Source organism: Mesocricetus auratus, unplaced genomic scaffold (assembly GCF_017639785.1).
Source record: "Mesocricetus auratus isolate SY011 unplaced genomic scaffold, BCM_Maur_2.0 Super-Scaffold_6730, whole genome shotgun sequence".
Lineage (NCBI taxonomy): Eukaryota > Metazoa > Chordata > Mammalia > Rodentia > Cricetidae > Mesocricetus > Mesocricetus auratus.
The window spans coordinates 48,339,374-48,366,073 of record NW_024429184.1 but is presented as its reverse complement, the minus strand read 5'-3'; the positions used below and the strand labels follow the sequence as shown (position 1 = coordinate 48,366,073).

The 26,700-nt window shown below is 38.7% G+C and overlaps 1 protein-coding gene across 1 annotated transcript in view; it reads right to left on the bottom strand.

The window, feature by feature from the left end:
• The window catches only part of Cngb3 (cyclic nucleotide gated channel subunit beta 3), a 168,116-nt gene that overhangs the window by 132,875 nt on the left and 8,541 nt on the right, over window positions 1-26,700 (bottom strand). Inside the window, 2 exon segments of the mRNA XM_005066722.1 lie at window positions 2,593-2,723; window positions 21,197-21,201. Of these exon segments, the coding sequence (XP_005066779.1) occupies window positions 2,593-2,723; window positions 21,197-21,201 (136 nt within the window).

Below are 26,700 nucleotides of genomic sequence, written 5' to 3'. Positions count from 1 at the left end.
GAGAGAGAGGAGCGATGAGCAAATTGACAAAGAATGGGCTGGCAAAACCAGCAGAGACAGCTGATCTGAACAGGGGAGAGCTCTTGGACCCCAGCCCGACAGCTGGGAGGCAAGCATGGGATTGATCCGGATTCCACGAATGTGAGTGTCAGTGAGGAGGCTTGGGCAACCTATGGGGCCCTGAGCAGTAGATCAGTGTTTATCCCTGGAATACAAACAGACATCGTATGTCCATAGCACAAAGAGGGATGCTCTCTCAGCCTGGACTCTTAGGGGAGTGCCTGGACCCTACCCTGAGTGAAATGACAGACTCTAGATATCCCCTATGTGGAAGGAATTGGCAATAGGGTGGGAGGCTGGGGGGGAGGATGGTGGGGGGTGTGGGAAGAGGGGAGGGAGAGGGAACTGGGATTGACATGTAAAACAAGCTATTTAAAATTAAAATAATAAAAAAAGAAAATGAAAAAAGTATACACACACAAACTTAAAAAAAAGATATGAACAAACTTTCTATCCCCATGAAAGCAGGAGCGTTTTGCTATCTTGGGTGTTGCACACAGCTTTTCAGTAATTCCTTAGCTGCATTGCTACCTACACTGCAGAGAGAGCTGTCAGGAACAAAATGGTAACTAGACTTGAACAGTTTTCTTAGCCCAGAATAGTTAAGGTGAATAAGAGTCCAGGAAAGAGTGACAAGTTAAGCCCATTGAGGCTAGTATCACTTCCTACAGAGCTTTGTAAGGTGCTGGCCATGCTCACTCTTCCCAAGGAAGCTGAGAATGAGTAGGGAATCTTGGGTGCTTATACTTAGTCCTGTCCTACTGATGAGCTGTACAATTTTGAAAATTTAGGAGTTCCGGAGAAACAAGTCCAGTATGCTTTGGTTCATTCACTTATTAATTTGATCAATATTTCTTGATTGTTTATTTTGTGGCAGCCATTGAGCTGGTATTGGGGATGTCATTCCTAGTTTCCTGAAGCATACACTGGAGAGGAGGAGGAGCCTGATGACTTCAGACAATCACATGAATAGCTGCAGAGATATACACCATGGAAGAGCACTTACAGAGGGGAGTATGACCTAATTGGGAAGGCCAGGGAAAGCCTGAGGAAGTGATGGACGATACGCCAGAAACAGGAAGGAGTTTTGAGTCTAACAGAGCAGGAGACAGTTATACAAGCAGAGGAAACGGTATGGATTCTACTTCAGCCCTTTGAGAAGCTGTTACCACAGCTTATTGCAAAAGCTTAAATATGTTAAAGTAAGTGCCAAATAAGGAAAGTTAGTTCAGAGGTTAAGCTGCTGATTAAAGAAGAGTGTGTTGGTGGGAAGGAAGAAAACGTACCACTCAGGGATTCAATCTTTTGCAATGTAATTTTATCTGAACTGACCCTGTTGTTACAGGAAACTAATTAACCTTTATGTGCCCTGGTTGCTTTTCTGCAGGGTGAAGATAATAGGGACACACTAATAGCCATAAAAAGTCTACTATAAACATCAACGATTATCTAACTAATATAAATACGTGTGTATTCTTTTACAAAATCTAGCCCTTAACTCAGAATTTGGAATCTTTTCTCTGCATGAATTATGTTTTAGATTTTATTTTTGTCAAATACTGTTTTGTGTATGAGGGAGTAAGCTCATGTTTATCCAAGTTTGTGTTCATTGACAATGCATTTTCTAACATGTACTCTTCAGTTAGCAGTACTGTGGATCCTAGATAATCATAAAGATTTCCACAGTGGATGGTTTAACAAAGTCCAGGGGCAATGAACACAGAAGAAATGTAGTGTGTAGTGGGATGAGGTAGGTTGGAAGAATAGATTATTTTAACTGCCTTTTAAAGGATAATACTTTTTGCCTGTTAGAAAAGTTTATGTTTTCATGGTTTCATACACCCATTCCAATTACCTTACCTGTAGGTAAGCAATTCAAATTGAATCAGCAGGCATATAACACCATGCCAAGTAGCAAAAGAAGGCACCCCTAAATGTTTTTTTAGTGCTTTATCTCTGTCTCTTTGTCTTTCTCTCTTTGTGAATTCATAGGTTCACATTTAAATTGACATCTCTTTGTGATATTTCAAGTCACTATTCATAAAAACTCTTCCTTCAGTGGCAGAGAGCCTGGTTCTGTAATCATCTTTGGTTATCACATTGTTCTTTCTCTAGCAAAGAAATCGTAATCAGCTTTCTGGAATACTAAAATGTTTACAGAATCAACATAGTGATTTCTTTGTGAACTTGGAAAATTATTTTTAAAACCTACATGTCTAGTAAATATGTGGGCTGTTTCCATGATGATCAGATGACTCACACATGTGGCTGTCTGTGTGGGTGTGGTGGATTTTGGCATATAGACAAATGACTGCCTGGACATTGGTTATTAGTCATGGATGGTTAATAAGGTAAGATGAACTGCTGGATGGAGTTAATTGTCCATTTCTCATATAGTTTCCTGGATAAGATGCTGGTGGGATTTGCTTAACCCTATGCTTAACTGAAGAGAGAAATAGAACCCCCTCTCTGCTTTCCTTGCTGTCTGAACAATATCTCCAGTCTGTGCTATGTGCTTCATGAAGTTCTTACCTGAATGGCCTTTCTTCCCTAGTCCTGGTTTGCTCAATCTCTGACATTGTTTCAGTGGGTTCTGATGGAAACTCAGAGTAATTATTTGTGCTGAAATCTCTGAAGGAATTTTCCTCAGTGATGTTTGTTGTCTATGGCAAAGAAATTACATTAAATAGAAAAACACAAAGCACTCTTGACACACTTTTATCTGGCAACAATCTACAGTGACGCTGATTCTCTTTCCAGAAAAAAATCCCAGGAGGACTCTTCACACAGGAGAGCTAACCTGGAGATACTACCAGACCAATGAAAAGTATAGTGAAAAACTTCTTCACTACATTATAAAAATTTCAAATGGTATATGCCTTTAATAGCAACAAAGCAGAGAATGAGCTCTCAACACTCAAAAGGTATTATTGGTTTTATAATGGTATTCATGATTCATGACTAAAATTAATGTATGACAGACTCATTAAAGTGAAAAAGGCAGAAATTTTATATCCTTGACATTAGTTTAGAATTCACATTCTAATTTTCATGAAATCAAATTTCTAAATTTGATTTTATTATCTGTAGCTTTGGAATTCTTACCATAGAAATAACACAAACTAGTATGAATTAGCTCTAATTTCAATTCAGAAATAATTTTTCCATCAGATCTATAAGTATAGTTTCTACTTGAGATTAAGAATTGCTATCTGCTGAGAGAATAATCAACTCATTGGTAAATACTTGAATTATAGAGGTTTAAACATTATAGAGGTTGGGTATTAAAGAAATTAGAAAATGTAAAATATGAAAACCACATTTGAATGCTTATTAATTAATCACAGTGTCTTATTTATTTAAAGCAGATGTACTATACTTGGGAAATTGTGAAAAAGAGCCAATCATAAAAATTACGGTTATTACTCTCACCACTAGACAGAAATACCAGACAGAAACTCAACAAAGAAGCAAAGGGTCTAATAGAAGTAATGACCCAACTGGGATTAACAGATATCTATAGAACATTTCATCCACATAAAAAAGAATATACCTTCTTCTCACCACCACAAGGAACCTTCTCAAAAATCGACCACATACTTGGCAACATATCAAACTTCAGCAGCTACAAAAAAATTGGAATAACTCCATGCATCTTATCAGACCACCATGCCTTAAAATTAGAATTCAACAACAACACAAATTGCAGAAAACCTACAAACTCATGGAAATTGAATAATGCTCAACTGCACCATCCCTGGGTCAAAGAGGAAATAAAAAAGAAATTAAAGACTTCCTTGAATTCAATGAAAATGAAGACACAACATACCCAAACCTATGGGACACTTTGAAAGCAGTGCTACGGGGAAAGTTCATAGCACTAAGTGCTCACATGAAGAAACAGGAGAACAGTTATACCAGAGAATTAACATCACAGCTAAAAGCTCTAGAACACAAAGAAGCAAACTCCCCCAGGAGGAGTAGACGCCAGGAAATAATCAAATTGAGGGCAGAAATCAATAAAGTAGAAACCAGGAAAACAATACAAAGAATCAATGCAACGAAGAGTTGGTTCTTTGAGAAAATCAACAAGATAGACAAACCTTTGTCCAAACTTACCAAACAGCAGAGAGTGAACACGCAAATTAACAAAATCAGAAATGAAAAGGGGGACATAACAACAGACTCTGAGGAAATCCAGAGAATCATTAGGTCATACTTTGAAAACCTGTACTCTACAAAATTCGAAAATTTAAAGGATATGGATGACTTCCTGGACAGCTATCATTTGCCAAAACTAAACCAAGAACAGATAAGCAATTTAAATAGACCTATAACCCCTATGGAAATAGAAGCTGTCATCAAAAGTCTCCCAACCAAAAAAAGTCCAGGTCCAGATGGCCTCAGTGTAGAATTCTACCAGAAATTCAAAGAACAGCTTATACCAATTCTTCTCAAAGTGTTCCACACAATAGAAGCAGAAGGGTCTTTGCCAAACTCTTTCTATGAGGCTTCAATAACCTTGATCCCCAAGCCACACAAAGATACAACTAAGAAAGAGAACTTCAGACCAATATCCCTCATGAACATTGATGCAAAAATACTCAATAAAATACTGGCAAATCGGATCCAAGAACACATCAAAACAATCATTCACCACGATCAAGTAGGTTTCATCCCAGGGATGCAGGGATGGTTCAACATACGAAAATCCATCAACGTAATCCACCATATAAACAAGCTGAAAAACAAAAATCACGTGATCATCTCACTAGATGCTGAAAAAGCCTTTGACAAAATCCAACACCCCTACATGATAAAGGTCTTGGAGAGATCTGGGATAACGGGGACATACTTAAACATAATAAAAGCTATATACAGTAAACCAACAGCCAACATCAAACTAAATGGACAGAAACTCAACACAATTCCTCTAAAATCAGGAACAAAACAAGGCTGTCCACTCTCTCCATACCTTTTCAACATGGTACTTGAAGTTCTAGCTATTGCCATACGACAACAAAGGGGGATCAAGGGGATACAAATTGGGAAGGAAGAGGTCAAACTTTCACTGTTTGCAGACGATATGATAGTTTACATCAATGACCCAAAGAACTCTACCAGGGAACTCTTACAGCTGATTAACACCTTCAGCAAAGTGGCAGGCTACAAGATCAACTCAAGAAAATCAGTAGCCCTACTATATACAGATGATAAAAGGGCTGAAAGAGAAATCAGAGAAACATCACCCTTTACAATTGCCACAAACAACATAAAATACCTTGGGGTAACGCTAACCAAACAAGTGAAAGACCTGTATCGTAAGAACTTTGAATCTTTAAAGAAAGAAATTAAAGAAGCCCTCAGAAAATGGAAAGATCTCCCATGCTCTTGGATAGGTAGGATCAATGTAGTAAAAATGGCAATCCTGCCAAAAGCAATCTACAGATTCAATGCAATCCCCATTAAAATCCCAGCACAATTCTTCACAGACCTTGAAAGAACAATAATCAATTTTGTATGGAAAAACAAAAGACCCAGAATAGCCAAAACAACACTGTTCAACAAGGCAACGTCCGGAGGCATCACCATCCCTGACCTCAAGCTCTATTATAGAGCTATAGTCCTGAAAACAGCTTGGTATTGGCACAAAAATAGACAGGTAGACCAATGGAATCGAATTGAAAATCCGGGTATTAACCCACACACGTACGAACATCTGATCTTTGACAAAGAAGCTAAAAATATACAATGGAATAAAGAAAGCATCTTCAACAAATGGTGCTGGCATAATTGGAGACTGGCATGTAGAAGAATACAGATCGATCCATGTTAATCGCCATGCACAAAACTTAAGTCCAAATGGATCAAAGACCTCAACATAAATCCAGCCACACTGAACCTCTTAGAAGAGAAAGTGGGTGGTACCCTTGAACGAATTGGTACAGGAGACAGCTTCCTGAACATAACACCAGTAGCACAGACAGTGAGATGAACAATTAATAAATGGGACCTACTGAAACTGAGAAGCTTCTGTAAGGCAAAGGTCACAGTCAGCAAGACAAAAAGGCAGCCCACAGAATGGGAAAAAATATTCACTAATCCACATCTGACAGAGGGTTGATCTCCAAAATTTACAAAGAACTCAAGAAGCAAGTCTCCAAAACAGCAAAGGACCCACTTAAAAAGTGGGCTGCAGAACTAAATAGAGAGTTTTCAATAGAGGAGTCTAAAATGGCTGAGAGGCACTTGAGAAAGTGCTCAACATCCTTAGCCATCCGGGAAATGCAAATCAAAACAACTCTGAGATACCATCTCACTCCTGTCAGAATGGCTAAAATCAAAAACACCAATGACAATTTATGCTGGAGAGGATGTGGTGAAAGGGGAACACTCCTCCATTGCTGGTGGGAGTGCCAACTGGTTCAGCCACTTTGGAAATCAGTATGGAGATTCCTCAGAAAAATGGGAATAAACCTACCACAAGACCCAGCAACTCCACTCTTAGGCATATATCCAAAAGATGCCCATTCATACAACAAAGATGTCTGTTCCACTATGTTCATAGCAGCTTTATTTGTAATAGCCAGAACTTGGAAGCAACCTAGATGTCCCTCACCGGAAGAGTGGATAGAGAAAATGTGGTACATCTACACAATGGAGTACTATTCAGCAGAAAAAAATAATGGAATCATGAGATCGCAGGCAAATGGATGACACTAGAAGAAACCATCCTGAGTGAGGTAACCCAGTCACAAAAAGAGAAACATGGCATGTACTCTCTCATATATGGAATTTAGACATAGATCTGGGGAGTGCCAGCCTACAATCCTATGGCCAGAGATTCTGGGAAACAGAAACTTCATTTAGCGGCTGGTTAAGTACTGAGCTGAACTCAAGAAAGCCAGTAACTCAAGAAAGCCAGTAACAGAGAGGGAGGACTGATGATCAAAGGGATTAAGACTGGGCTGGTTTAACCCCCAGAAACAGCTGACCAGACAAAGGTTAACTCTTGAATCCCAGGCATCAGCCTGGGAATCCAGCATGGGACTGATCAAGACCCCCCTGAATTTGGGTGTCAGTGAGGAGGCCTAGGGAACCTATTGAGCCTTGGGCAGCAGATCAGTACCCATCCCAAGTATACACACGGACTTTGGACTCCCATAGAACAATGTGAGGTGCACTCTCACCCTGAACTCTTAGGGAAGGGTCTAGGCCCTGCCCTATATGAAATGACAGACTATGGACACCCCCATGGAGGGCCTCACCCTCCCTGGGGGAATGAAGGGATAACGGGGGGGGGTTGGGGGGAGGGCACGGGAGGAGGGGAGGGAATGGGAGAGGGACCTGGAACTGACTTGTGAAGCAACCTCATATCTTATCTAAATTTAAACTGGAAAAAAAGAAAGTTATTTGAATGCATGTTAAACATTAATGTAATTTTTGAAAGGTTATATCTGATTTTTTTTACCAAAATAAATCTGGAGAATAAAAAAAAATTACGGTTATTATTAGTTATGAAAGCTTCTTTATCTCGGACTTGTTTCGAACTAGCTCTTATAACTTAAATTAACTTGTTTTATTAATCTATATTCTGTCACATAGCTCATTATCTTTCTTCCATATTTTATATCTGCCTCCTATGTCTTTCTGGTGGCTCCTATGTGCCTAGACTCATCCCAGAATGCCCCTCTCTCTCCCAAGATGTCCCACCTATTATCTTCTGTCTAGCTATTGGCTATTCAGCTTTTTATTAAGCCAATCAGAAGGTGCATTGACAAAGGCATATCTTCACAGTGTACAAGAAATTACCTCACAATAGGGAGGTAATGTAGGGACATAGGTATAATTGGGGGTATTTAAGGGATAGATGGAAGCCTAATACAGTGGAAACCTACTAAAATTGGGAAGGTGATCCAAATGAACTGTACAAATAATGGGGTGATGGAGTTACAGTTGGACATTTATTTTCATCAAACAAAACATCTAGTACCAGAACTGGGTTACATCCAATTGAGTTGTTGGCCAAAGAGGTCCCATGGAAATCTCAAACAAGACAATAATTTGCTCTCCATAAACTGACAGCATGGTTCCATTGCTGGAGAAAACACCCACACAAGTCATCGAACATGCAGAGATAGAGCTGGTCCTTGTATAGAATCTTCACCCCTATACGCTAGTGTCTTTGGTACAGGAAGGTACTCTGTAGGGTATCAAAAGAGAAATGTAAGCAGTAACATAGTCACCAACCCTTTGGTCTACAGTGGCATTATCCTTGCAAAATATGCTAGGGAAATGGTAGCACAAAGCCTGTAATAGTAACCAGCCAACATCTGAATTGACTTAAGGCTCACTCTATGAGATGGAATCCATAGCCAACACTGATTGGGTGTCCAAAAAACAGAAACTAGATAGCCCAGAGACCTAGGGTAAAACCAAATACTACTAGTTAAAAATAGTGATAAATGTTATTCTGCAATACTCATAGATTGGTGCCTTATTCAGCCATCATCAGAGAAGCTTCCTCCTACAGCAAATGAAAACAAATACAGACACCTGCACCCAAACATTATGGAAAGAAAGAGAGAGGGGGTAGTAAAAGGAAAGAGAGAGGAGAGAGCTCTAACTGGGATGCCCCATTAAACATCCCCTCCCCTCAGAGCTCAGGGAACCTTTTAGAAGAAGAGGTAGAAAGAATATGAGTCAGTGGGGGGTGGATGACACCAAGAAATCAAGGTCCTCTAAATCAGCACGAATAAAGCTCATATAAACTCACAGAAACTGAAATAGTAAGCGCAAGGTCTGCACAGGGTTTCCCCAGGTCCTCTCTGTACATATTACAGCTTTCTTTTTTTTTTTTTTTTTTTGGTTGGAAAACACTTGTATTTCTGATTCCTATGAACTCACAGAGTCATATGCTTTAAGGTACAATGGAACTGAGAGGTGATATGTAGAACTCTCTGTGAAAATCAGGAAACTGGGGCTCAGAGAAGTTCATTGACTTTCCCAAATTGTCTCTGCAAATCAGCCACTGAAAACCATATGTAACAAGCAAGCCATTTTGTGTTTCTCTCTATTTAAGTAAAATGTATTCATTCCTTTATCCTTTGACTGCTAATTGAGCAAATGCTATGTATCAGACAAAATCCAAGCACTGAGAACACATTGGTTAAGAAAAAAACAAAAAAGGATGAAGGTTCTGCTCTCTTATTTGCAGATAAATTATCTAGTCACTTACCAATGAAAACAGTGATGTAGTCTAGCAGTTGGTTGGGATTGCAGAATCTTAGATCCTATCCTATATTTACTAAATCAAAATACACTTTTAAACAATATCCCATGGGATGTCTATTGCACGTTACAATATATACAGAAAATAATTTTTAAAGAGAAATGAGTACGTTCAAATCCCCAGTGCTGTGAAACTAGATGTAAGGAAGGTAAGTGACAGGGAGGGAGAAAATGAGAGAGGAGAGAGAGAGAGAGAGAGGGAGAGAGAGAGAGAAAGAGAGAGAGAGAGACAGAGAGAGAGACAGAGAGAGAGACAGAGAGAGACAGAGAGAGAGAGACAGACAGAGAGACAGAGAGACAGAGACAAAGAGACAGAGAGAGAGAAAGAGACAGAGGGACTGATGGAGGGAGGGGAAGAAGGGGAGCGGGAGGGAGAGAAGGAGGAAGGGAAGGAGGGAGGAAAGAAGAAAATATGAATGTGAATATGAATTAGAGGAACTTGATCTATGATGACACGAGAAATATGTTATTATAGAAGTGTGTACATTCTCAGTCTGAGTGAGATGGGAGGTGTGAGGAATATGCAAAGCACATATAGAGCATAGTTTCAATTGTTGAGCATATATGAAAAAAGGAAAATGCTTTGAAAACACTCAGGCTACAGGGCACAAAAGACTTTAAGTGAAAAGTATACTGTCACTTCACTGTAGTCTGCAATGGCTCCATTCTAGTATGTGCAAATAACCTGTGAGGACTGCTGAACAAAGTCTCCTTCTCTGAGTTGCAGCCATGGCAGCCAGGTCAAAGAGTTGGAAATTCTCTGCTTATCTAATCTTGTGGCATCACAATAGCATCAAGATAAGCACAGGTGCTGGTATTTCTGCCAACCTTGGGTTGTCTCCAGTGCTAAAGTGTTTCTGAGACAGGTTCAGCACTTCCAGTCTAATAGAGTCCCCTTGGTAGAGTCATCTTCTCAGTAAAAGATAAGATGAAAGGAGACAAAATAAGTGTGTGCATTTAATTTACAAATCACAAAATAGATCTTATATATAGATTTATACTCATGAATCAAGTAATACTTTTTCTACTTTTTCTTTTTCGTGTGTGTGTGTGTGTGTATGTGTGTGTGGTGTATATATGCATGTTTATATATATATGTGTGTCTGTGGTGCTTCTGTGTGTATGCATGCACGTGTGTATGGGTGTGTTGTATAGTAATCTTCTCTGAGTTGAATCATTTCATCCTGGAGGCAGTCTCAACAAGACTTAGGAAGTCCTCAGGGCCGGAGGTGGCTCAGAGGTTAAAAGCACTCTCCTGCCTTCCAGAGGAACAGAGTTCAGTTACTAGCACCCACCGTTGCAGCTCATAACTACCTGTAACTCCAGCACCAAGGGTTATGTCTTCCTTCCAACATGGAAGGAACACATAGCACACATGCACACGCAGCATGAATGAAAACAAATCTAAACAAACAAAAAAAACCTCAGGAAGTTCTAAAAGGAGGCAATTTGTCTCAGCAAGTTGCTACCAAATGCACAAGGCCCTTCCTCGCCAAGGTCATGCAAGCAATGAGGGATGATGAGGAGACTCTGACCTATGGGGATGCCTGAGCACTGCACTGGAGCAGAGAACTCCAGGATTCCAGCTTTTACACATGCTGGGATGGGCTCTCAGTGATGCAGCTGCACATGTATGTGTGTGTGTTTCTGTAGGTATGAGGCTGATGTCAAGAGTTTTTCTTGGCCATTCTTCACCTTACTCACTCGATGAGTCAGGCTCTATCAGTTGATGCTCAGTGGTCACCAGGAAGGGTAGTCTCCCAAGGGATCTTGCTCTGGGGAGCCCACCTCCACATTCTGAGAACTGGAGTTACCGATGGGCCAGCTGTCCATGTAGCATTTACAGGAATTATCTGGACACTGGTCCCCATACCTGCTGACTGTCAGTAAATCTTCATCTGCTGTACCTTCTCCCTCACCCCATAACATGTTTTTTTTCAGGATCTGGAAAAATCTGATATGGAAAAATCTCCAGAAAGAACCAAACAGAGTCTTGGTTGTCAGTGATATGACAATTTAGAAGGATGTATATGTCAGGAAGGAAGGGAAGGGAAGGGAAGGAAGGAAGGAAGGAAGGAAAGAAGGAAGGAAGGAAGGAAGGAAAGAGGGAAGTCAAATGCAGAGCCCTATGTGGAAAAAAATGTAGGAAATGTAATTATAAATGATTTTTCTTTCACAAAACGTCTTACCTCTTAGAAACACTTCTGAGGGAAGTGGTATAGCAGATGCCAAGCAGTGAGAAGGCTGGGAAGAGGATGGACTCCCAGGTGGAGAAACAGGCTGAGCAAGCCATGGAACAGGAGCACACAGGCAGTCCTTGATTGACCACTGGCCCATTTGGCTTGGAGAGACCTTATGTCTTTGCTCAAGCATGGCCTGAGAGATCAAGCTGGTGGAGGTAATGTGAGGGCAAGACCATGGATGCCTTTCCAAGCAGTCTTTCTTCGATGGAAATAGAACCCCCTGAAAGTTTGTGAGTAAGCAGTTAGCATTTTATATGGGACTCTTGAGTATGTCATGAGTGGGTTTCTGATTCTGGCACCTTCTTCTGGGATTTTTTTCCTCTGTTTGTTTTCCTTGTCCGACTTTGATGTGATGGCTTTCATTTTGTTATATTTTATTGTGCTATGTTTTTGTTAGCCATTAGAAACCAGTTCTTTTCTAAGGAGAGACAGAAAGGGAGTAGATTGGGTTGGGAATAGATATGGAGAAGTACAGGGAAGAGTAGAGGTGGGGGGATTGAAATCAGGATACATTATATGAGAAAAGAATATATTTTCAATAAGAGGTAAAACAAATAAACTATCCTAATATTAGAAATTTAGATGTATAAAACTGATAAATCATGAATGATCACATTGTAAAAGTTTTGATTATAAAGGTCTTTAACACAAAATTTTCAATGATTCCTTAAAAATCTCCCAGTGCAATAAAACTTCAGAAATACGTTTCAGGAATAAAAATTTAGTCACTGCTTACTGTTTCTAAAAAGTTTCTGGTTAAGAAAGCTTGAGTGCCTGACTTTCCCAGAGGACCACTTTTATCCTGAATTTATAGTACTTTTCTACCAGCTAGGAAAACATGGTACTAAATATATTCTCATTATGTTTAAATGGACTCCTCCAACTGTTTACACTATTTTGAGTGCTAAAGAAAACCATTGTAATTACAACATTAAAGTCTGTGTAAGGAACATCTTCTAGAACAAACACTGAAATGTGTGGAATTCTTCCCCCAAACTGCAGTGCAGCATGTTCTCTGTCGTGGTACATATGTAAGGAATGTTAATTAGTTCATCAGTAGCCAATAGCTCTCAGAGTGAACGAACAACATTTTTGGTGGCACTAAATTATGTTTGATAGAAACAAAGGAGGAGTATATGTGCTCCCTGTGTGTTTGTGTCAAGGCATGTTGTGTTTTACCATTTTTATTTATCCAACAGAAGAATTATTTTTACCTCATACCTCCAACATCATGCTGTAGCATTCTAGTTGCCTAAAAATGTGTATACTATACTTTCTCATATCCATACACACTGACACAATTACTGTATATTTCACAGTAGAGTTCTGTGGATGTGTATTGCATTTATGGACCAGACACCTTGGAGACTGAACACACACACACACACACACACACACACACACGCACGCACGCACGCACGCACACACACACACACACACGAGAGAGAGAGAGAGAGAGAGAGAGAGAGAGAGAGAGAGAGAGAGAGAGAGAGAGAGAGAGAGAGACTGGAGTTATCATGGCCTTCTCATAGGTGTGAGAATGAAATAGTGGTTATGGATCATTGTGTTAATATATCTTTTAAAACACCTCTTTAAAAAGAAAAACATGCTTAAAATAGACCACAAAATATGACTTTAAAAAGTTGTTAATATTTAGCCTAGGCAAAATCTGTAAAACAGAGTGATGGTTGTTGACTATTTCTTTTCTAAGTAAGGATTTATTTTTATTATGTGTATGCTTGCATGTCTTTGTGAGCATATTACACAAGTGTTGGGGTGCCTATGGAGGCAGAGGAGGACTTTTGATCCCATGGAACTAGCGTTACAGGTGATTATGGGTCTGACATGTGTTGGGGATTGAACTTACATTCTGTGGAAGAGCAGTCAGCATTCTTTTTTTGTGGTTTTTTGAGACAGGGCTTCTCTGTAGCTTTGGAAGCTGTTCTGGAACTAGCTCTTGTAGACCAAGCTTGCAGCCAGCATTCTTATCCACTAAGCCATCTCTTTTGCTACCAACTCTTTCTTCCAAATCCATATAAGTATCTGCTGTGCCACATACATTTAGAGCACATGTACACCTGCAGTATGGCATTATGCTAGTAATAATAAAATGAGTTTTCTTTTCTTTCACTAAGATCTTTAGCATCAGCACATTTTGAATTATTTCTAAGTAGACCCTTATACCTTGACATATCTTCCAGGGCCATTACCTCACCCTTCTAAAATTACACAGATTTTTTTTGACAATTCTAAGGGATTTAGGAATTAAAGACTGATTTACCTTGTGGATAGATCATTAATTTTTACCTTCTCTTTCTTTGTCTTCAGATTTAAAAAAAATTTATATTAGAAACAAGCTTGTTCTACATGTCAATCCCAGTTCCCTCTCCCTCCCCTCCTCCCCTGCCGCCCGACTAACTCCTTTTCCTATCCCCTTTTTGATCCCCAGAGAGGATGAGGCCTTCCATAGGGGATCTTCAATGTTTGTCATGTCATTTGGAGCAGGGCCTAGGCATTCCCCCGTGTGTCTGGGCTGAGAAAGTATCCTCTTCTATGTGGAATGGGCTCCCAAAGTCCATTCATATACTAGGGATAAATACTGATCCACTGCCAGAGGCCCCATAGATTGCCCAGGTCTCCTAATTGACACTCACATTCCTATGTTGGTTTACCAGCTGTAATTCTGGGGTCATTATAGGTTTAAAGAGAAATCTGGCACTAGGGAAATGTCCAGAGATGTACAAGGACAACGCCAACTAACAATCTAAGCAATAGTGGAGATACCTTAAATGCCCTTCCCTGATAATGACTATGCCATCCTAAAGCCTTCATCCAGTAGCTGACAGAAGCAGAAACAGATACCCACAGCTAAACACTGAACTGAATTTCTAAAATCCAGTTGCAGAGAGGGAGGCATAATGAGCAAATTGGCTAAGACCAGGCTGGAGAAACCTACAGAAACAGCTGACTTAAACAAGGGGGATAGACCATTAACTGTGAAAAAAGTACTTAATAGTTTATTGATGAAGATGAGAAGTCAGTATTTCCTGTTCTTGAATTCAAAGTAGAACAATTTAAAACAAAACAAGAACATTAAAACAAAAAGCATCCATATCAACTGTGGGTAGTGGCGATATCTTTTCATTCACACAGTGAGTTACTTGTGGGAACAGATGGTCAGAGTGTTTAAATAATCCTTATGAAAGAGAAATATAAAATATAGCAAATCTTGATCTGAGATCTAGGGGAAGTTTGTCAGCTACACAGTGAGCTGGTCCTCAGTTTCACATGTGGACAACAGGGTCATATGGATGGTGTATATCTTCCTGTAATTTGGACATGACATCCCAATTGCCAGATTTCATTAGTGCAGTTGCTAAATTTCTGACACAGAATGTTTTTCAGATACTGAAACTTAGAATCAAAGTGATATGACATTGTTGCCTTTGCTAAATATGTAAAATTGCTATTGAATTTAACCTCTACACACCTGTCCCTAGACTGGCAGCTTGTCACATTAGGCTTGTGTAATACACTTCCAGTTTGCCTGAGCCTGATGCAGTAGTGCATCATGCAGATCAGAGCAGATGTGAAACATCTGTCTTTTCAACTCAGGAAGTAAATGATGTGAAACATATTAACCTTCTGCATTTTATCAGTAGCACTAACTAAATTCTAGAAGAGGAAGGATTCAAGCAAAAATCTATTTTGGAATAATATTTCAGTGAGAAATGTACTCAATTGGTTGTTTTATTTTTGATGAATATGCAAAAAGAAAATCTAAAATGCTTTCATTATTAGAATGTTTATCACGGATGATGATTGCTCTTGGTTGAATTTCTAATTGTAGGATACCAAATACATTGGGGATTATGTCTCATAGACAAATCTTTCATAGAGAAGCAAGAACAGGTTCTGGAGAGATGGCTTAGAGGTTGAGTGCTTGCTTCTCTTGCAGAAAACTCAAGTTTTATTTCCAGCATCCACATCATGAATCTGATGACAGGATAACTTCATCTTAGCTGCTGGCTGAGATGTGACAGTGAAGGGTATAGATTCTTCATTCTCCCTAGTGTGACTATGTTCTACCATCTTTCTTTTCAATTTTATGAGTCCACTTTAAAAGCATCTTCCCACAAGACTTCCTTTGTTTGGTTGTTCCAGAGCTACTGCAGGCTCCCTTTCCACAGCCACAGGACCCTTTGGAGCCTTTGAAACTCCATGAAACTCTGCGGCAGATACTGGCAACCACTGTCTTGTTTATTTTATCTGAAGTTTTGATATTTTTATCACATACATGAATGATACTTTTACTTAATGAATAGACATTTGGAATTACAAATAATGATAAGTATAGTTTTAAGAAGTGCATAATTAGTGCCTATCTTATGGCACCCATGATTGTGAATTTTACTCACCATGTGACAAATTCATAGCTGCTCAACTGCATCACATTCTTAGAATAATTTCTCACTTTCACTATGCTTAAAATTATATTATAAATCTGCAATTTTTCAAATGTCAGGGAAGAAGATGACAAATATGACAATAAGATAACTTATTCTTAAGTACTATTCTCAAGAAAAGAGCCGTCTCTGATATTCATAAATGCACAAGGAAAATACAAAAATCTAGAGGAGGCAACTTGAAAATCCAAGGGACTCAACCTTGGTAAGAATTCTGGAAATCAACCCATTTAAGAAATGTTAAAGAAACTTAGTTAAAATCTAAGATAACTTAGTGCCTGTTGCCCAAGTGCGAGGACCTGAGTTTGGATCTCCAAAACTCAGTTGAAAATTGTTTGTGTCTGTAGCCACAGATCTGGGGTGCTATGGGGCTGCACCAGTGAATGAACACACACACACACACACACACACACACACACACACACACACACACACGCCTCCTAATATGGATGTGTGTGTGTGAATCTCATGTATATGAATGATCTAATAGTCATTGCAAATTCATCGAATTTTTTTTAACCAAGAGAAAAATAAAGATTTAGTTCTAGTGGTGGCAAAATATGGATCTTTCCTGGATTTACAAAGTATTCTAGCAACTATTCTGAGATCCTAGCGCGTTGCTTTGGGAGGCAACACACCTTCTGTGCTGGAGGTATCAGGATGAAGTTAGACACTATGCTATAGAAAGTAATGAGGGTCAGAGTTCTTAATCTTAAAGTGATATAAAGACTTGAAAGGATATTTGAGATTTTAAACCATGGAATATATTGTCTTATGTATAAAATGAATAAGTCAAACATGGAGAATGTGATTATCTAACTAAGGTGGCTCTGGAAATATAAGTATCATGTGATCTTGTCTTAGTGACACACTCGGATTGAAGAGTCTTTTTCTTGAACTTAATTCATCCAGAAAACACATTTTATGAGTAGATATTAGGGAACATTGTGAGCTACTAGCACCAGGTAATGAATGAAGAGCTTTAATCCTTACATCACGAATTCTCTGGCTGATGCTGGGAAAGTCATTTTTTTCTGTAGCAGTTTCTTCATCCATAAAATGAAAAATATTTTTGTCTTGGGGATTTCTGCGAGGATTAGATAAAGACTCCATTTGAGAAAAATTCAATATAAACACAAAGTGTTCCACCAGCCAGACTGGATAATTGCCTTTAAAAAGAGTTTATATTAACTTTTCCAGGTCTGCTCAGCAGTTTTATATGTGGATCATACACGAGCTTCTATTTACTTAATACTGCCTCAGACTCAGAAAACATAATGTAATTTCTTATGAGTCAGCTGCATTCCTTAGCAGAGAAAATACAAAAAGCAATTTAATTGAAAGTATATTTAAATCATGCAAAGTATAAAAATAGTATGTAAAAGAAAAAAACAACCATACCTATGTTGGTTAGACTCTATTTTGTAAGATTAGGAGTAACAGTGAGTATATAACTGTGATTGTGCTCTTCTAGTGGATATTTCTAACACAGTGTATTTTCTGAGAATAATTTCTCCTTGTTTCATTCTCTCTCTTCAGTGGAGCAGCTCTTTCTGCATCCCATGCAGGAATTCTCACTATTGATGCACATGGCTAGATGCTAGACCTAAAGACTATGGCTTGTCCTCAGCCAGTTTCTAACACCTGTGATGGTGTGGAGGGCCTTGTGTTATCTAAAACAGAGAAGAAATCATACTATAACTTGGACTTGGGCATAAGTACATGGAAATTAAAGACATCCAGAATGAATAGGCAAAGGAAATTGAACACTAGAAATAAAGTCAGGTTCACTGTGAGAGGTAATGATGCAGTTAGCTCTTAGTGCTGCCTCCCAACTCCCTAAGTGTCTCCCTAGCTTCAGTTACCCATGAGGTTTTATGATGACCTCCTGACATTGGGATGCCCTGTCTCATTGAAAACCAGAAGAATTACTCGTATTCGTTTTCAGAAATTTCACATGACAAGTTTATTGTTTCAAAATTAGTATGTTTACCATTATATCTGATGTCACTTTGAAAGCATACTTAAGTTCAGTAAATGGAATTGTTTACTATATAAGACTGAATTTTGCTTGGATGAAGCAAAGAAATGCTGGGATAGCTAGCAGAAAAAATTCATAATTAAAATATACTCATTATTGTTCTGTTGATGAATACAGCTGATAGCTATAGAGGTGGACACACTACTAAAATTAGTGGTAATGTCCTTCCTGGGTTCTACACAAACTTACATAGAGAAGCTTTTCGGACTAGTGAATTTTAGTGAAGTTGTTTTATTTTCATATTACTCATATGTGTTAATTACTAATGACAAAACTGAAGACTGATTTCTTTCTCTTTTAAACATTTTTTTCCTTTTGCTGGAAATACATTCATTTCTCATATAGTATATCCTGGCTTCCCTTGCCTCTACTCCTACAAATTTTATTTTATTTTATTATTATCCCTTAGTAGCCTGTTTGTTTCTGAGAGACAGAAAGAAAATGGATCAGGATTGGGGGAGGTGGCAACCATAATCAGGAGAAACCATAATCATGATATATTATGGGAGAAAACACAACTATTCTCAATACATGAAAAAAACAAAGCAAAATTAAAATAAATTTATTTAATAGAAAACAACAAAGCAACAGTCAGGGAGAGGCATTATAGGCAAAAAGGAAGGGGAAGGGGCTAACTGAAACATTGCCAGATTCAGAATTTTGTCTCTAAAATGTCAGTTTTCCTTTGCATGAACAACACTGAGCATCTGCCCTGTGCTTATTTAGAGGTCACTGTATTATCTTTTGTATAAAATGGGGCAAGAGATCAGAATTTTGTTTCAGTTATTAAAAGAAAGAAAGAAAAGAAACAGTTCAACATTAGTATTGGCGTTCTTTGGGATTTTTTTCTTACCGATGCTTTTTTTGTATATTATAGTTTCACATTTTGAGTTTATGGTGTGTGTGTGTGTGTGTGTGTGTGTGTGTGTGTGTGTGTGCACGCACACACACACACGTGCCCACATTGCTCTTTGTTATTTATTTTTATTTTTTGTTTGTGTGTTCATTTTTTTTATTCTTGTTTATTTTTTATTTACCTTTTGGCATAGGGTTGGAAGGATGGGGAGGAGGATCTGGGAGTAGATGAGAGAGGGGAAACTATAGACAGAGTATATTGTATGAAAATAACTTTGTTTTCAATAAAAATAAAATTAAAAAGAGTAAAAAAGTGGCAATTTCCTTCCAATGCCAACTGCCAGCTGCACATCCACAAGCCTCACACAAGACCTGGCTGTGAACCCTCTTTGATTTTGAGCCACCTTTGCAGAGTAAGTTGCAATTCCTTCTCCTATCCCATCTCCTATGGTTCCCTTCCTCCCATAGGCATCTCTACATCCACAGGCCTAACTTCTCCAATCCTGACTCATCTCCTTCCATGGCCATCTCCACATCCTCAGGCATAACTCCCTCTCCTATCCCATCTCTTATGGTCCTCCTTCTCCCATGGCCATCTCTATACCTGCAGGCTTGAGCCACTTGTGATTGGCAAGAAGCTCCTTTCTTGCTCTCCATTCACTGCCAACTCTGTCCCACAAGCCTCACTCCACACCTCTGCTTGGGGAGCCATCTTTGCCTGGTCAAGTTAAACAGCTCACCCACCAATTTATCTGCTCTAGCTCCAGCAGGACAGATTATTATTTCAGATGCACAACCAAAGAAAGATAGCCTAGACCAAATCATAAAAATGAAAGCAATGTGACTACCTAAGATAGCATGTTTTCCATCAAACCCACTAGGCCTATAGAAGTGTTCTCTAACAAGAATTACCAGATGTACTCAAGAACCAAGAATTATATATATTTTAAAATTATTTTTATTCTAATTAAACTGATCTTATTTTACATACTAATCCCAGTTTTCCCTCCCATCCTCCCATTATCCCCACTATCTCCCCATACTCCCCATCCACTCTTCAGAGAGAGTAAGGCCTCTCTTGGGGGAATCATCAAAGTCTGTCACATCATTTGGGGCAGTACCAAGGCTCCCCCCTCCTCCTACCCCATATCCAGGCTGAGAGAGTATTCCTCCATAGGAAATGGGCTCCAATAGTCTATTCATGCACTAGGGATAAATACTGGTTCCACTGCCCCCTCCAACTGACACCCACATTCAGGGGTCCTGGTTCAGTCTTATGCAGCTGTCAGTCTGGAGTCTGTGAGCTCCCACTTGCTCAGGTCAACTGTTTCTGTGGGTTTCCCCAACATAGCCTTGACCCCTTTGCTCATCACTCCTTCCCTCTCTATACCTGGAGGAGAACAAAGAGGATCAGGGGGGTTGAGTTGGGAGAAGAACAGAGAGGAGAGCAAGGAAAGAGTTACCTTGATAGAGGGAGCCATTATGGGCTTAATGAGAAATCTGGCACTAGGGAAATCTTCAGGGATCCACAAGGATGACCCCAACTAAGAGTCTAAACAATTTTGGAGAGGCTGCCTTAAATGCCCTTGCCCTATAATGAGATTGGTGACTACATTCAATGCCACTATATAGCCTTCATCTAAAAATAGCCGATGGAAGCAGAAACAGAGATTCATAGCTAAGCACTGAGAAGAACAAAGAGTTAAAATGAACAATAATAATTTTTATCAAAGGAATTTAAAGAACCCACGAACAAATACTTCACTAAACTCCAAGAGCTAACAATAGATGCCTGACTTATCTCTAGGAAAGATATAAAACATATAAAAGCACAAGAAAGAAATATGCAGTAAGTGTGAGACCATCAAAAGAGCAAATCTTCAAATTATATGTATAGATGAGGGAAAGGATCCAGGACAATGGCACATACAATTGAAGAAAAATTGCCCTAAATAAAGAAAGATGTATCCATACACTTACAGAATCCTAAGTAGAAAAGACTAGGAAAGAAACTCCCCAAGGCTTAAAGCAGTTAAGATACTAAATATTCAGAACAAGAAAAATATTGAAAGTTGCAAGACAAAAGAACACAAATCACACATAAAAGAAAACCCATCAGAATAACACCTGATTTCTCAGTGGAAACTTTATAAGCCAGGAAAACTGCAAAGTAATACATTCCAAGTTCTAAAAGACTGTGACTACCAACCTAGACTACTACTCCCAGCAACACTATCTACCATAACTGAAAGAAAAAGAGAAAAACTTCATTATTCAAACAGTCAAAAAGATCATATATATATATGCATATATATATATATACAAATAATAATCAACAACAGCAAAAACACTAAACACAGCACCAGAATCAATACTCTGAACTTAAGAAGGGAATAAAAGCAGTGACAGTTTGAGGAGAGAGCTGACACTAGTGAGATTTCCAGAGATCTACAAGGATAACACCAACTGGAAAACTAAGCAATAATGGAGAGACTACATTAATAGCCCCTCCATGATGATAAGGTTGATGACTACCTTATATGCTATCGTAGAACCTTCATTCAGTGACTGATGGAAGCAGAGACAGATACCTATAGCTAAACACTGAAATGAACTCCTGGAACCCAGTGACAGAGATGGAGGAGTGATGAGCAAAGGCGTCAAGAGGGTACTGGTGAAACGTACAAAGACAGCTGACAGACAAGGGGGAGCTCTTGAACCCCAGACTGATGGCTGAGAGGCTAACAGGGGACTGATCCAGACTCCATGAATGTAGTGTCAGTGAGGAGGCCTCAGAAATCTCTAGGGTCTTAGGTAGTAGATCAGTGTTTATCATGGTGTACAAATGAACTCAGGGGGCTCATTCCACATCGAGGGATGCTCTCTCAGCCTGGACACATGGGGAAGGGCCTAAGTCCTGCCCTGAATGAAATGACAGACTCTGGAGATCCCCCCAAGGAGGGCCTCACCCTCCCTGGGAATGATGGGGGGATTGGCTGAGGGCGCTGGTGGAGGGACAAGGGAGAAGGAGCTGGAGGGGGAGCTGGGATTGGCATGCGAAGCATGCATGTTTATAATTTAAATAAAAACATATACTGAGAAAAAACAGCGACAGGCTATAGAAAGAATAAATAAAACTACAAAACTGTAATTAGTGCAATTAGACCTGTATCTATTGCCCTGCACAAAAATTAACTGTATGTGGATAAGAAACCTCAAATTGAAACCTGCAATACTAAAAAAAAAACCATAGGCAATACTCTATAATATATAGGTTTAGGAAAGGACTTTCTGAATAGAACTCTATTTTCCCTTGAACTAAGGCCAATAATTGACAAATAGGGCCTCATAAAAATAAAAAATTCTGCATAGCTAAGGAAATAATTAAGTGAAGAAAAGACCCACAAAATGCAAGGGAATCCTTGTTACATGTATTGCTGACAGAGGATTAATATTCAGAATATACAAAGAACTTTTTAAAAAGTCAAGGAAACTAATGATCCAATTACAAATTGGGCTGGGCATATAAACAGAGAGTACTCAATAGAAGAAATAGAATTGGCCAAGGAATATGTCAAAAAGTGTTTCCCTTTCTTAACAATTAAGAAAATTCCAATAAAAACAACTCTGAGATTTCATCTCATCAGTCGGGATGGCAAAGATCAACAAAACAACTGACAACAAATGATAGTGGTTGTTTAGAGAGGGGAGCACACATTTACTACTGGTGGTAATGTAAACTATTGCCATCACTCTGTAAATAAGTATGGATATGTTAAGAAAATGGATCTATCATATGATCTAGTTACACCATCCCTGGGTCTAGTCCTAAAGAAATCAGCACCCCACAGATTCTGTCTCAGTAGAGTTAATTGTTGCCTTCTTCACAATATCTAGGAAAGTGTAATGACCTAAATGTCTTATAGATGTGAGTATATAACATGGAGTGACTATGGAAGCATGGAAAGCATAAAGGGACCGTGGTGGTGGTGGGAGGGGGGGCTGAGATGGCTGTAAAGGGATACAGGTGTAATGAAGGGGGAAAACAGAAGAACAGGGAAGATAACAATGTGGTCAGTACAGAAGGCCAGGAGGAGGAATAATATCAAGGTGGTTTATTTAACATCATAAAGAACCATATTTTATATTTTACAGACATAAATGAAATTCTGCCATTTGGGTTGACAGTGCTCCACCCAAGAACTATAGACAAACAAATCTCCTAATATCCGCTTTGAGAAACTTTCTCTTGAGTGGTCAGGGTAGTACAAAAGACTTCCAAAGCAATATAGACTATTGCTGTCACCCTTGGATGCCTATCAGAAGGTGAAGTTAAACCCCTATTGTTGAAGACCACACACAAGTCTTGTATGATTTGAGCTGGGTTTAACCTGAAAGCCTCTTTTCTGTACTCTAGCTTCCATAGTACATCCATAGAAAGTACTATGCAAGCAGCCAAGGGAAGAAAAGAATTAGTAGTCCTACCAAGCTGGGACACCTACTAATCACCACAATGACCAGCATGTCAATATAAATGCTCAATAGTAGGACTCACATTTTGGTGATAAGCCACAGCTGTCTAAGAGGACTTAAGGTTCACTCAACAGGAGTGAAATCCTGCCTGATTCTAGAAATCTACCCAGCTTCTAGGGATAATGAGGCCATTGAACTTACAGAGAATGTAGTACTACTACTTTGCTAAATGAGTAGTTCCCAGTGACATTCTAAATCTTATACCCCTCATCAAAGAAGTGTCTATCTATTGCAAATGGAGACAAGTACAGGGAAACCATAATTGGGCAAAATGCAAAGATCACTGGATCTTGGAGATCCCAGTATCTGCAGCACAGCTCTTGCATCTATGGCCCAAGGGAACATCACAGAAGGAGGATAGAAAAACTAAGAACTGTAATAGTGAGAAATCTACTGTGAGAGTATTTCTCTTAGTAATGGCCACACAAACAAGACCTGAACAATGACACCGTGAACAGATATGCTATCTCAAAAGGGCAAAAATCTCACAGCATCCAATCTACAGCCAAAAATCTAGAGGCAACAATGAGTGTTGGAAGAGGAAGAATTAACCCCTTCCAGGAATAAGTCACCTGATTGGTTATTCAATACAAAGACATCTGCCCTAAGACCACATATAACAAACAACAAATATGAGCTCAGCAGGTTGTATTTATGTATCTGTGCATATGTATGTTACATACATATTGTTACATATATGAAACAATAATAATCGAAGAGGCGATCAATTTGTGAGTAGGAAAGATATGGGGGGTATATAGGGAAGAAAGGGAAAGGGAGAAGTATGCATTATGAATGAAGATGAAAAGCATAATATAGTAAAAAACTGTCATTGAAAGATTGGGAAATTTCATATTATAATTTGTCTCTGTAGAGAAGGTGGAACTTTTAGCTCACTTGACCCTCATGTGCACAAAGCAGCAACTGGTAAGAGTGAGCAACCTCCACTCTGTACACTGGACTTCTATGATATCACTAGTGTCTCTTGTCTGTCTTCTATCAATATTGGAAATAATCCACCACAATGAAAAATGATTTATGAATAGTCCCTAATTTAATTCTCATTCACAACCAGCTGATAGTGGTATTTTCCTTACATCACAAATGAGTGCTAACTATCTTCACTTGGGATCTAAAAGACAACGTATTTGTGATTTACTCAGGATTTTCAAACACTGAAATGCTCTTTGTAGTATACTTCCCTTACTTTTCAAGATTGGCTGTAATACAGCTTAATTTTTCTTTTTGAATCCTTGATTTTTCTATTCAAACTGGAGAGTTTTAAGCTGTATGCATAAGGGTCCTATGGATGCAGTAACAACTATCACAAATTCAATTACTTGAAAGTTCTGGGAGCCAGAAGATTAAGAAAAGGTTTGTTTGGAGGTAGGGGTAGAAAATAAAGACTCCCTTTCTCTTTTCCCCTAGTTTAGAAGATATCCCCATTCCTTTGTAGTCCTTTTCTCCACTTCCAGAATATAACCATCCAAACTGTGCTTTTCATATCCCATCTCTCTTCAGTCTTTACCCTTCCTAATGTCTTCTCACAATGATCCATTGGTTATATTGAAGATATCATATTAGCAAAGATAATCTTTCCATCTCAAAATTTTAACAACCCAAAAAACAAAACTCAGTGCATTAAACTAGATTAATGGGGATACAACACTGTAATGTTATAATCTTTGAGTAACCATTATCTAGACTACCACATTATATCAATGTATACCAGATTTTGATCTATTTCCACACAATAATTTTCTATTAAAGCACATATACTACATAACTAATAATGATTGTAAATCATTGTTATATAAGCCATACACATTTTTATGGGTTTTGGTATTATTAAAGAATCATTTAATGTGAGATAAGAGCCTAAAGAAGTCATTTAAGAGAGGACATTAGTAAGTTATAATTATTTGTTCCAATGTGTTGCATTCTTCATTTCCATGGTAGATATAAATGGAACCATGTTCTGCAGAAAATAAGAATTCTAAAATCAGAACTCAACACCTGCAGATTTTGTGACATTGCACCTGTGTGTTTGAATGAAGAAAATAAAAATATCAACACTATATCACATGCTATCTTTAAACACTAATACTTTTGCTCTTTAAAGATAAAATCCCATTTATATAACTTAGTCCTAATTGAAAACTTTGAAGCTATGCTTTTTGCATAGTTAATAGCAACAGTTTTCCTTATTTAAATAGCTTCTCTGTTAAATGAAACTCACCAAAGAGTTTTTACTACCAGCTATGAAAGGTTTCTTCTTATATATAGATAATGAGGTTAAGGATAATCTTGTTACCCTAAAGTTGTGATTATTAGTGTATGTTATTGAGGAGTGTGTGTGTGTGTGTGTGTGTGTGTGTGTGTGTGCGCGCGCGCGCACGCGGACATGCAGGCATGCTTGTGCGTGTGTGTACAGATGTAGTTTAAAACCATCTGTATCTTCAAACAACTCATCATGAACAGGTGTCGATTGAATTATTTTGATAATTCTGTAGCATATCCTTCATTTTCCTGGCTTTCTTTGGCTCCCATATATTTGTAATGTTTCTTCCTTCCTTAGTATTTCCACTTGATAATCACTTTCTGTTTTGTATTATCAGTAGAGGTCTCTCTCTCTCTCTCTCTCTCTCTCTCTCTCTCTCTCTCTCTCTCTCCTCTTCCTTTCTAACTCTATCTCTCTATTTCTCCCCTCTCTCTTTATTTTGAGGCAAAACTTTATTGAAAGCTTTGTAGGTGATCAATTACATTAAACCACATACATTTTCTTCATCTGCTATTTTGTAATTTTGTTAAAGAAAGGAGAATTTTAGGCTTTTTGGATGACTTATTGCTCTGGATTCTGTATTTCAGATAGGAAATAGGATATTCTTTTCCTTTCCAGAGGCCTCACAATAGACCACAAGGTTATAATTATCATGGAAAATCTTTTTGTTCTGACAAACAAAACCTACATATCTTTTGAAATTGTAGGATTGAAGGGGCTAGTGAGAAGTCTTGGTGGTTAAAGTGCATTGTTGAACAGGCACAGGGACATGAGGCTGAAGTTTCAACATTCATATAGAAATGGGCGTGTCTGTGTCTGTAGTTACACTGCGAAGGAGGAGGGTTAGCAGAGACAAGTAGATTCCTGGAGCTCACTGACGAGATTGCCTAGAATTATCCATGATCTTTCATGTTCAGTGAGAGACTTTAT